The 12,288-nt window shown below is 59.8% G+C and overlaps 1 protein-coding gene across 20 annotated transcripts in view; it reads left to right on the top strand.

Annotated features, from left to right (window-relative positions):
* Window positions 1-12,288, top strand: part of PHLDB1 (pleckstrin homology like domain family B member 1) — a 46,972-nt gene that overhangs the window by 27,916 nt on the left and 6,768 nt on the right. For 8 of the 20 annotated variants that reach the window (XM_059416103.1, XM_059416093.1, XM_059416030.1 and 5 more), the window contains 12 exons: window positions 1,747-1,857; window positions 2,040-2,129; window positions 2,704-2,847; window positions 4,409-4,579; window positions 4,959-5,099; window positions 6,622-6,762; window positions 6,917-7,019; window positions 7,453-7,497; window positions 8,071-8,365; window positions 8,446-8,536; window positions 10,133-10,279; window positions 12,134-12,250. In XM_059416103.1, coding sequence (XP_059272086.1) covers window positions 1,747-1,857; window positions 2,040-2,129; window positions 2,704-2,847; window positions 4,409-4,579; window positions 4,959-5,099; window positions 6,622-6,762; window positions 6,917-7,019; window positions 7,453-7,497; window positions 8,071-8,365; window positions 8,446-8,536; window positions 10,133-10,279; window positions 12,134-12,250 — 1,596 coding nt within the window. The remainder of the gene's footprint in view (window positions 1-1,746; window positions 1,858-2,039; window positions 2,130-2,703; window positions 2,848-4,408; window positions 4,580-4,958; window positions 5,100-6,621; window positions 6,763-6,916; window positions 7,020-7,452; window positions 7,498-8,070; window positions 8,366-8,445; window positions 8,537-10,132; window positions 10,280-12,133; window positions 12,251-12,288) is intronic. The other 12 variants (XM_059416071.1, XM_059416069.1, XM_059416066.1 and 9 more) reach the window with 6 other exon arrangements.

The following is a 12,288-nucleotide window of genomic DNA, read 5'->3' as shown; positions in this document are numbered from 1 at the left end:
AAGATTTTATTTATTTATTTGACAGAGAGAGATCACAAGTAGACAGAGAGGCAGGCAGAGAAAGAGAGAGGAGGAAGCAGGCTCCCTGCTGAGCAAAGAGCCCGATGCGGGACTCGATCCCAGGACCCTGAGATCATGACCTGAGCCAAAGGCAGCGGCTTAACCCACTGAGCCACCCAGGCGCCCCTATGTCAGTGTTCTTAATTGTAAGATGGGTGTAAAGGAACCTGCCTCAAAAGAGGATTAGATGAGGTAACAATGCAGAGTTCTTGGGTACTAACAGTTTCTCAGTAAACAACAGATCTTGCTGTGGAGATTACCCCCTGGGCTGATCTCAGTTCTGGGGCAGCTCCCTTCTACCCTCCCTCCTCGTTCAGGTTTTTCAGGTTTTAACTTTTTATTTTTTTAATTAAAAAAATTTTTTTAAAGATTTTATTTATTTATTTGACAGAGAAATCACAAGTAGGCAGAGAGGCAGGCAGAGAGATAGAGGAGGAATCAGGCTCCCCGCTGAGCAGAGAGTGCGACGCGGGGCTCGATCCTAGGACTCTGGGATCATGACCTGAGCCCAAGGCAGAGGCCTTAACTCACTGAGCCACCCAGGCGCCCTGAGGTTTTAATTCTTAATGGTGTTGGTTTAAGGCCACTTCTTTCAGGAAGCCCTCCTGGGATTAACCCAGCCCGTTTTTTTCCACCCCCATCCTTCTCTCTCATGTTATTCTTTTTGTTTCCTTTTAGCACCTGGTTGTTGAGTCAGGCACTGGCCTAAGCCCTGCTGGGGATATGGGGACAGTGACCCTGCCCTTGGATCAGACAGCAGGGGGCGGGGTGGTGATGGAGACACGTGTTGACAAGTACCAGTAGTATGAGGCAGAGGGCGCTATAGAGTCATCTGAGCACAGCGGGAGGAGCCGAGAAATTGAGTGGTGTTTGAGGAAGGTGTTGGGAGAGAAGGTAGCGTTCAGCTGGCCTTCGAAGCTAAGCGAGCTCTGAGCGGTGGAAAGTCGGGGTTGCTCTGCTGCACTGAGGGGGGCGGTGTTAGGAAGGCCTGAGAGCATGGGGCTGCACAGCTTACTGTACCCCACAGCCAGGCTGGGGGGACTCGGGGGCTGAAGAGTGTAGGCCCCGTTCTGGGAGCCCCCAAATGCCGGCTTTGGAGTCACTGCTCTGGCCTGTGAGTAATGAGGAGTCACTCAAAAGATTTTGGGGAGAGGAGTGACCTAACCTTATGTGTGGGTTTAAGAAAAAAAAATTCAAGTAATACGTATATATTTTTAGAAGCATTAGAAAATTTAGAGAAGCAAACAAAAACAAAGCTCCAAAGCCATTTTAAGAAGGTGTTTGTGGCTGTGGGAGGGGGGTAGGGGGGTGCACCAGACAGTCAAGAGAGTGGGAGCAGGAGGCTGGTGAAGAGGTCCCAGCTGGGAAGGCAGCTGACTTGGGGGGTGGCGGTGGGCGTGGGGGCAGGCGGAGAACTCCAGTATGCCCTGGGTTCTGGACTTGTTGACGGCGGGGCAGGGGCATCAGGGGACTCGGCTTCTAGCGGGTGAGCCTGATGGCACAGGTGGTGCTAGTTGAGGCAGGGCTGAGGGGAGGAGTTGACTGTAGTTGCCAGTTTTTCCCGGGGTGAGTTGAAGCCGAGGGGAAGAACTAACTGGTTGGTGCCCTCCACCCAAGCCATGGGTCTCCCCGTGGGCTCAACCCTGTTGTCGCCCAGGCCCGACCGACCACTCCCCTGTCCTCCAGGAGCGTCTGGCAGTCCTGGACAACCAGGCGGGCCAGATCCGGGCCCAGGCCGTGCAGGAGTCCGAGCGCCTGGCGCGGGAAAAGAACGCCTCCCTGCAGCTGCTGCAGAAGGTATCCCGGTCAGGGTGGCGGGGTGGGGGGGTCAGGGCTGGGGTGGATGGTGGGGGACGGGTGTGGAGGGGCCGCGGGGGGGGCACTTTGCGAGCCACGCGGGACCCCCTTCCTTGGCCTTCCCCCTCCCTCCTCGCCGTGCCCCCCCACCCCATGCTGACTCTGCCCATTGGGGTTTGCAGGAGAAGGAAAGACTGACTGTGTTGGAGGGGAGATACCACTCGCTCACAGGAGGCAGGCCCTTCCCGAAGACCACGTCCACTCTCAAAGAGGTAACGAGCTGGGCTCAGCCCTAGCTTCAGGCCCAGTGGGTCTCTTGGGAGGCTCTGGAGCCACAGGGGGGCACCTTCGCCCCGGGGTTGAGTATGGGGACATTTTCGAAGACTGGAGAGGTTGAGTGGGAGTGGCCCTGACGTCTGGGATTTGACCCTCTGTGGCTACCAGCTGCTGCTTTTCAGATACCTTCCTGATACTACCGTTTGGGGGATTAAATTCACCTGGAGGAGTCAGGCTGCCTGACTGGGGAGGCTGGGCAGCCCGCAGGTTTGGTAAGGGTGGGGGCTGGGCAGACTCCCCTTGATGGGGAGCACAGGACTCTAGGGGGCCTGAACTGGGCGCTCCTTGGGCTTCAGTCTAGAGCTGGGCTCTTGGCCGAGACGTGGGCACTGACGTCCCTTAAGCCGCTCTTTCCTGAGGCCTTGCACGCTTGGGGTGTAAGGCCCAATGAGGACGTGCCCCAGTTCCCAAGCTCTTTTCCCCGCCTCCCTGCACGAGCCACCGAGGCCCGGGGCGGGGTGGCTGGGCTGTGTGAGGGGAGAGGCCCCTCACCATGTACCCTCTCTGTAGGCTGAACTGCTCATCTCCAAGGCCCCAGAGATGGGGCCTGGGCCTGCGACTCTGGTCCCTTTCCCAGGGTCTTCAGAGCCTGCGGCCTCCTCTGTTCCCCTAACCCCACCTGCTTCCATTCAGCTCTGCCCCAGAGCACAAGAGGTAATCACAGCTGACTGCCTGCTCTGCTGTGCCCACTGCCTGCCTGCCTGCTTGCCGAGCTCCTGCCTACAGCATCTCCCAAGGGCCTGACCGCAGGGCGTGTGGCCGTTACCCTCTGGCCAGAGCTTGTGAGAGTCTGAGCGAGTGTGCCATCCCACTCTTGTGGCGGGGGCCTGGGAAGCCCATGCAAAACCAGAGCACCGATTTGCATATTAATTTGCATGCCTTCTGCATGCAGTTCTCACAACCCACTGGACCCCCCCAGCTCATTTTCCTTTTCCCTGACCCTTGGAGGACAGTTGCCCTCAGGAGCGAGGCCAGGCTGGAGCTCCCTCTGGGTAGGGCAGGCTCAGGCTCCCGTGCACTCCGCGTACGTTCTGGATGCCTGCCACTCCTGCAGCACCTAGAGGAGCCCCGGGAGCTGAGGACCTGCTCGGGGGCTGTGCCAGGCCCTGACCTCCCGCCCCACAAGCTCACGTGCTAGTATCTCTCCAAGTACTAACCCATGGGCACTGAGCCCATGTTTCTTCTCGGGCTTTGAGCTGTTCCCTGCTAAGGTCTCTCTCTCTCAGAGCCCATGTAGCTCACCCCTAGTGGTGTCTCCATCCCTCCCCTTCCAGCTCCTGTGCCAGCAGATGTGCGAGGAGATGCTCGGGAGTGGTGGCTGTGCCCATGCTGTGTGTGTGTGCGTGCCCCACGGGGGATGCCCAGGGTGTCAGAGACAGAAGGCTTCTCTGGGGGCTGGGTCCTGATCCTCAGTGGACTCTTGGAAGGCTTCTTGGCTTCTCCTGTCCCCAGCCCAGACCAAACCCAGGGGTGGGCCTTCAGGGTCTGCCTGGGGCAGGGCCTGGATGCCCAGGCAGCTTCAAAAGGCAGAGGTCAAGAAGAGCTTTCAGACCATTCTCCCTGCCCTTTTCTGGTCCCCCGCCCGGCCACAGCTGTCTCTAGGCACAGTGGGCCACTGAGCTCCCTGCCCCTGCTCTGGATCTTGCATTGACTGGAGTGATGGCCCTAAGGCATGGAGTTTGGGTGTCGGGTACCTGGTTGTACCCTTTAACCTCTTCTCTGCCCATCCCTCCCCCGCCCACCGGGCCCCCTAGGAGTATGTGAGCCTGGCAGAGGTTCTCCAGCTGTGCTTCCGCTTGGACCCCCATGCTTCTGCCGCCTCCCCCGGCGCGCTCACCCAGCCCCTGCCTGACAGTGAGGTACCAGCCACGGAGGGAGCCCACCGGTGCTTCCTCGTGGGTGCCCAGATGGTGCCTCCGGCCTGGGTGGGGCTTGGGGGGACAACAGGGTCTCTTCAACAGTGAGGGAGAAGGGCCGCTGGCATAAGGGGGTTGGGAGTGGTTCCCTCCCTTCCTGGGGGCCTTGGGAGCATCAGCTCCTGGTGGCTCAAAGCGGGGCAGGCCAACTGAGAGGACTCGCCTTGCGGGGCTCGGAGCTCCTCTGCCGCTGTGTGCTTCCTGTGATTACCTTCCCTTGCCCATGGGCAGGGCTGGCGCTCGGGTCGCAGTTCCATTAACCTCTCGTATTCCCTCCCGCATCCTGGCCTGCCCCCAAGTACGTGACGCTTGAGCAGCTAAAGGCGATGTGGGGCTCCTCACCCGTGCCCACAGCCCCTGCGCCAGGCCTGCCTTTCTGGGCCTCTGCCTCCCGGGACCTGGTTCCCGCCACCTGCCTTCCTCCCGTGCTGCCCTCTTCCTCCTCCGCTCCTCTCACGCCTTCACCCAAGGTTGGTGGTCTGTGTGTTCCTGCCATGCCCAGCGCGCTGCTGGTGTGGCTGTGTGTGAGTGTGTCTGTGTCCCACCCCTGCTTCCCAGATTTGAGCTCCAGGCCAGCCCCCGGGAGCGCTCCATGCCGGTTGGCGCTGGCCGGCTGGCATCGTGGCTGGCATAGCACGAGTCTCTGGTCTGGGAGTTGTGTCCTGACTGTTCCTCTTTGCCCTCGGCGAGTTCACAGCAACTGTTCTCTCACTGTTTTTCTCCTCCTTCTCTTTACGCTGTCCTTCTTCCCTTCCCTTCTCCCTCAACTTCCTGTCCCCCCTCCCATTGTGGCCTGCCTTACTCTTCTCCAACCTTCCCCTCCCTTCCCCTCCCCGCGCCCCACTCCAGATGGAGGAGCTGCTGCCCCCTGCTGTAGACTTAGAGCAGTGGTACCAGGAGCTGATGGTCGGGCTGGGGACCGGCCCCGCTGCAGCCTCCCCGCGCTCCTCTCCCCCGCCTCTGCCCGCCAAAGCTTCCCGGCAGCTGCAGGTAACCCCCTCTCTCCGAGCCCTGCTTCTCTCTGCTCTGGGTACCTCCTGCCGGTCCAGCGGCCACACAGCGCCATCTCAGATGGGGTGGGGAGGTGGTGGTCAGTCAAGTCAGGGCAGCAAGGGGCCTCTGGGCTCTGACATCGCTTCACGGGCAGCCGTCCTGGCACTTTGGGCAGCTGGAGGGTCAGCCTCTGAGTGCACGGATGAGATGCAGGATTGCCAGTCCAGCAGAAGGACCTTCAGGAGCAGCGGTCAGGTTGGGGTGGCTCTGGTGCCTCATGCTAGGATGGACCGTGGCTTTGCTCTGTCCCTGGCCGCCCTCAGGCCTGGAGTCTCTCACTCGGTCTGGGGGGCCTGACGCCCTTTTGGGCCTCTTGCAGCTGGAACTAGTGTGGCCAGCATTTTGCTCTCCGGGTCTACCCATGGGTGACAGACAGGGGCAGTACTGGTGGGGCAGAGACTGAAGTGACAGCCCCGAGGACGTGCCCGGGCCTCCTCAGCGTCTCTGTGCAGGGCGTGGGCCTGCCTGTGGCCAGCTGCTGACAGTGGGTGGGGAAAGGGGTCAGGGTGCTGACCTGTGGTTGTGCCCAGGACCCCAGCGCTCAAGATTCCCTCCTGTCTTTGTGGCCTCATCTCGAGTTTCATGTCCCTTTAGGAGGAGTTGGATTCTTCTAGTGTGTGGGGCAGCTGTACTTCATGTCCAGCTGGTTAGAAGTTTGTTTTTTTAAAGATTTTATTTATTTGAGAGAGAGAGCATGAGCGGAGGGAGAAGCAGCCAGAGGGGGAAGCAGACGCCCCACTGAGCAGGGAGCCCAATGCGGACTTGATCCCAGGACCCCAGGATCATGACCTGAGCCCAAGGCAGATGCTCAACCGACTGAGCCCCCCAGGAACCCCGAGATTTGTATGTGTTTTGATTCATGTGACCATCAGCAGTTCACTCTCTGCTTTTACAGAGCCAACACTGGGGCTCAGAGAAGTCAGTCATCCCCACGACTAGGAAGTGGCAGAGCTGGTGCTGGGACTCGGGGTTCGTGCCTCCAGGCCCCATATTCAGCGGGAGGGAGCTGGACAGTTCCTTTGGCTAGTGCCGCTCCCTCCTTTTGCAGATAAGGAAGCTGGGGCCCAGAGCTGGGAGGTACACAGCCCAAGGTCACAGAGCCTACTAGCAGCCAGGCGGGACCTGAAGGAAGCCTGACCTGCTGTTGGTCTCCAGCATAGCCCTGCCCAACAGATGTGAATGCCTCCTCCCAAGGATCTTCTCTCAGACCTGGGGTGGGGCTGGGAATTGGCCCAGAGAGGAACTGCCTGGAAAAGGATTGGTGGCTGCCTATAACCCCTGTCCCCCCTGTCCCACCTGTCGGTTGGGCTGGCCCAAGGAGTTCAATGCCGTTGTCTGCTGGAAATGGCCTGGGGTCCTGGTGCCAGGGCAGGACCTAGATCACAGCTGGCCTAGGTGATCTGGGGTTGGCAGCCGGTGGGGAAGCCAGAGCTGACCAGGCAGGATCTCTTCCCTCCAGGTTTACCGCTCTAAGATGGATGGTGAGGCCACCAGCCCCTTGCCCCGGACCCGCAGTGGCCCCCTCCCCTCTTCCTCTGGCTCTTCTTCCTCTTCCTCCCAGCTCAGCGTGGCTACCCTGGGCCGGAGCCCCTCTCCAAAGGTCTGAGGACATTGGGTGGGCTCCTTGTGTGGCATGGCAGGGGTAGGGACAGGGAGGGTGTGCTACGGGGGAGAGGTCAAGGCCACCCAGGAAAGCTTTGGGAGGCGGGGTCTTCCCAGAGCCAGGTCCCAGTGCTCCATTCCTTCACCCTCAGAGTGCTCTACTCGCCCAGAACGGGACAGGCAGCCTTCCTCGCAACCTGGCGGCCACGCTGCAGGACATCGAGACCAAGCGCCAGCTTGCCCTGCAGCAGAAGGGTGAGTGGCTGCTTTCCTGGGGCCCTGGATATCTGCCCCGCGCCCCCTACACCACACTTGCCACGGTGTTTCTTTGCTTTAATGGAGTTGTAGCCAAGTGCAGGAAACGTTTAGATTGAGTATCTGAAGAGCTTCCTGGACATTTATCAAGAGACTGAGGGCTGGGGGCCGTACAGTCCTTCCAGAGAGCTCAGCAAAGAAGGGAGATGCTTGTCGGCCTGAGCTGGGGTGGACGTTGCCCTGTCTGGAGATGGGGGTGGGGTACCTGATGGCCTCCAGAGCTGGTTCTCTGAGATACCAGCTCTGGGGACCCAGGAGGCCTGGTTGCCTGTGTGCATCTTGGTTGTTCTGAAAGCCCATGTCTGTGCCTCTCCCTCGTCTCATCCCCTCTGTGTCTCTCTACCCTACCCTTTGCCCGGGGCCCCCACACCAGGCGAGTCGCTTCCTGCCGAGCCCCCCCCAGCCGACAGCCCAGCAGGTAGAGCGGTGGTCACTGGGGGCATTGCTTTGGTCAGGCGGCCCCACCTGGGCATCTGCATGACGTGTTCCGCGCAGGTCCTTGCTGCCCCGTCCCGGCCCCCTGTGGCCTCCCCGGCTGAGCCGTGATGGGGTGTCTGGCTGGCCGCACCCCTTGAGCCAGACTGGCCCCCGCCTCAGCTGCGCTCTGCCTCGCCTCCTCTTCTTCGCTGCTGGTGTCGCTCTTGCTTGTGCGTCACTGCGGGCGCTGCACAGACACCCTGCTCACGGACCTCGCCCCCCCCCTCCCCTCCCTGGCAGGCGGGTGGTGCATGCGTCCTGCCCTGCTCTCCAGGTGATGATGGTGAGCTGGAGGCACCGCCCGGGCAGGGTCTGTGCCCCGCTGGGCCCAGGTTGCAGAAGGAGCGCTGAAGCCACACGACGTGGCCATGTCCAGTTGTGCAGGCGACCGCAGTGCTGGCGGGGCTTTAGGGAAGCTGGTGGGGACCGAGGGCTGGGCTCATCTCGTCCCTCTGTGATGCTGCCCGTGTTCCCCAGAGGGCCCGCTGTGACCCGCCACACACACCCTCCGCAGGACAGCAGGTGATTGAGGAGCAGCGGCGGCGCCTGGCGGAGCTGAAGCAGAAGGCGGCAGCCGAGGCCCAGTGCCAGTGGGATGCCTTGCACGGGACGGCCCCCTTCCCGCCGGGCCCCTCCGGCTTCCCCCCCCTCATGCACCACTCCATCCTGCACCACCTGCCGGCCGGCCGGGAGCGCGGGGAGGACGGCGAGCACGCCTATGACACGCTGAGCCTGGAGAGCTCAGACAGCATGGAGACCAGCATCTCCACGGGTGGCAACTCGGCCTGCTCGCCCGACAACATGTCCAGGTACCTGCCCCGGGGGGCCGGCCCCGCTTCTGCCAGCCACCTCCGGCCTCCTGATGCCTCCACTCTCCCTCTCCCCACAGCGCCAGCGGCCTGGACGTGGCCAAGATTGAGGAGATGGAGAAGATGCTGAAGGAGGCGCACGCCGAGAAGAACCGGCTCATGGAGTCCAGGGTGAGGAGGACCCGCTCGGGCAAGCCCAGCTTCTCTGCCCCCAGCGCCTCGAGACCTTCCTTTGAGGGAGAAAGGGTTTAAAAGTTCATGTTCCTCAAGTGGAGGAGGCCTGGCCACATGGCAGGTGTCCCAGCTCTCAGGACAAGGGGTGGCAGCGTGGTCACTGCCAGGCATGTCCTGGACAGTGGCTTCTGGTCCCTGTGTGTTTGGCTTGGGGGTGTTTTGGCCACCACGGGAACTGATTCTGGTCTCCCCAGGGGCAGGAAAGGTGGGAATGGGGGCCTGAGGGGTCGGACTAGAAGAGCAGGCAGGTGTCCAGGCCAGAGCAGGGGTGTTGGTGGAGGGTCTGGGGGGAGTCAGGGGGGTGGGGGTGGGGCAGAGCGAGGCTGTGGCTTCTGCCCATAGGCCTACAGGTGGGACCAGAGCGGTGTCCCAGGCACAGCCAGGCTGAGGGGCCCAGGCCTGCGGAAGGGGGTTGTGGGGGTCTCTGCAGAGGCTGTTCTGTCTTCACCCGCTGGGCGCTCTGCGTCTCTGGAGGGGTGAGTGGGGCTGGGGGCAGGAGGCCTCCGCTAGGCCAGCTAGAAAAAAAGGCCTCTCAGTGGTGCTCCCATTGAAGGAGGGCACATATGGAAGCAGCTTGGCCCACAGAGAGAAAGGAGACTCTGGTCAGTTTGGGGCTGGGGAGAAATGGCAGCCAGGAGCGGATGGTGCTAAGGTCGTCACTGTTGAGGGCACAACTCGCCACGGACAGGCTCTGTGTTTGAGGATTTGTTATAATGACTTTTAAACCCTTTTAAGAATGGCTTCTCTAAGTTCGTGTCTTTTTTCCCCAGAAAGTTCAAAGTTCAACTAGGAATGTTTGTATTTTGCTTTCAAAGGGCCTTAGTGGTTCGGGAGGGACTTTGGAATCTACCTAGTATTAGGGAAAGTCAGGCGGCGTGTGTGCTAGGAGCTCAGGTAAAGCGTGATGAACCCCGTTTATCCGGCGCTTCCGTGCTTCTGGCATCTGTGATGGGCATTTAGCTACATGATCTCATTTAAGTGTTACTCTAATACCTGGGAGATGTTCTGGGAGGTGTGCTTGGCCCCATTTTACAGATGAGACGGCAGAGGATGAGGGGGTTTAAGTGGTTTTGTCAGGCTTGCAGAGCTCATCCTGGCAGCAGATCTGAATCTGAAGCCAGGAGCTTGCTTGCTTGCTTGCTTGCTTGCTTTCTTTTTTTGGTAAAGATTTTGTTTATTTACTTATTTGACACAGAGAAAGATCACAAGTAGGCAGACAGGCAGGCAGAGTTGGGGGGAAGCAGGCTCCCCGCCAAGCAGAGGACCCTGAAATCATGGCCTGAGCCGAAGGCGGAGGCTTTAACCCACTGAGCCACCCAGGCACCCCCCAAAGCCAGGAGGTTTCACGTCAAAGCATTTAACCTGACTGGCAAGGTGCCTGCAGAGGGTGGGTTTTGGGGGTGATGCTCTCTGGTGCCAGGCTGCCCCCTGAGGTGGGTGCTGCCTGAGCCTCTGCCCCAGCCTGAGGAGGGGCGGCGGCGGAAGGGGCGGGAGAGGGCAGCCGTGGGCGCTGACCCCTGGCTTTGGGGGCAGGAGCGGGAGATGGAGCTCCGGAGGCAGGCCCTCGAGGAGGAGCGGAGGCGGCGTGAGCAGGTGGAACGGAGGCTGCAGAGCGAGAGCGCCAGGAGGCAGCAGCTGGTGGAGAAGGAGGTCAAGATGCGGGAGAAACAGTTTTCCCAGGTGCGTGGGCAAAGGGGTGCACTGGGTGGTTGGCTTGAGGGCGGGGCTGTGGAGGGCTGAGGATGCCCCAGGCTGGTCCTATGGGGTCACGCAGCTTGTCCTCTGGAAAAGATTGCTGTTGGCTCCGTACGAGCAGAATTCTGTTTGAGACTCATTCAGCCCGCAGGAGCAGAGACCTGCGTGTGTGTGTGCGTGTGTGTGCGTCTGTATTTCGTGGCTGTCCTGGCCCTCGCTGCCCCAAACTTGGCAGCTCCAGGCGTCCCCGCTCCCAGCAGATGGTGTCACTCTGACTTCCGGCTTGCCTCTCTGGGGAGAGAGCTGTATTCGCTCTGGGACAGGAATCCCTGAGCTTTTTCTTTACGCAGAAGGTTTGAGTAGGACGGTTGAAGGTGGAAGGAGAAGTTAGGTTGTGTAGGGAGATCTGCGATGTCTCTGGTCTCAGATCCTGGACCCCAACTGTGAGAGCCTGTGGGACTCAGGCTAGTCCTTCCTGCTGGGTCTTACAAGCTCCGCTCCAGTGTGAGGGGTCCGGTGGGATCTTCCCCAACAGTGACCAGCGACCACAGCTCCCTGACGTCCTATGAGGCAACAACATGAATTCTAAGGGGGTAGGCCACCTGGATTGGGTTTGGGAATTAAGAAATAACCAGGGGGTGCCTGGGTGGCTCCGTCAGTTAAGCGTCTCTCAGTTTCAGCTCAGGTCATGATCTCGGGGTCATGAGATCAAGCCCCATGTCGGGCTCTGCGCTGGGTTTGGAGCTGGCTTGGGGCTCTCCTTCTGCTCCCACCCCCTCACACTCCCTCTCTCTCTCTCAAAAAAATACAGATGAAATAATCAGAAACTCTTCAGTTCTCCCTCGATGCTTGGGATCTCTGTCAGGCATCCAGTTCCCCTTTCCGGCCTCAATCAGTGGCCACTTCATGTCTGTGTCCCCTCGCCCCCTGCTGTGGGGCTTAGACATTGCTCCAGGGACAGCCATGTCTGCTGTGGGAGTGGGTGCAGACAGCCCGTCTTCGGGAGCACCTCCTGGAAGCTGTGCATTTTGTTTTTTCTCTAAATAATTTATGGTGTTTCCTTTTCTGGCCTTTCTAATGTAGAGGAAGAGTAGGAAAAAAATTCCAGTGGACTGAGGGGTCTAGCTGGTATCAGAATTTTTTATTTTATTTTATTTACTTATTTGAGAGAGAGATCACAAGTAGGCAGAGAGGCAGGCAGAGAGAGAGGGGGAAGCAGGCTCCCTGCTGAGCAGAGAGCCCGATGTAGGGCTGGATCCCAGGACCCTGAGATCATGACCTGGGCCGAAGGCAGAGGCTTAACCCACTGAGCCACCCAGACGCCCCTGCTATCAGAATTTTCGAGATGGAACGGACCTTAATGATTATCTAGTTCAAAGCCCTTGTATTACTTTTAAGTAATATATATGTATAACTTTTAAGGAAAAGGGAGGCCCAGAGAGGCCATGTGATCCAAACAAGGTCCCATGAGAAGTCCGAGGCCAGATGGTTCGTTGGGCTTTCTTTCCCAGAGTGTGCCCACCTCAGGCCTCTTGCTTTATTCTGCTCAGCCCAGGAGGGAGACGAGGGGCAGGGAGAAGGCAGGGACGGCTGTGTCTTCCTCCTAGGTGGGGAAACTGAGGCATGGAGTCACTTAGTAGTTTGCCCAGGCCGGGGCTACCTCGATGCAGGCCTGCTAGATCTCTGCTTTTGTCATAAACACTGTGAAACCCGAGAGGTAGCCCCGGGGGTGGGAGGCGTGATGGCAGCAGTGAGGGTTTGGGACTGAAGCCAAGGGACCTGGACTGGGCAGTGACACGGGGAAGAGAGAAGACTGCTGACGCTGCCCTCTGCTTCCAGGCACGACCCCTGACCCGCTACCTGCCGATCCGGAAGGAGGACTTTGACCTGAAGACCCACATCGAGTCCTCGGGCCACGGCGTCGACACCTGTCTGCACGTGGTGCTCAGCAGCAAGGTGTGTGGCCTGTGGGGCCCCGGGGTGCTGGGCAGGGG

Source organism: Mustela nigripes, chromosome 1 (assembly GCF_022355385.1).
Source record: "Mustela nigripes isolate SB6536 chromosome 1, MUSNIG.SB6536, whole genome shotgun sequence".
Lineage (NCBI taxonomy): Eukaryota > Metazoa > Chordata > Mammalia > Carnivora > Mustelidae > Mustela > Mustela nigripes.
This window is presented reverse-complemented; position numbering and strand designations above follow the sequence as displayed.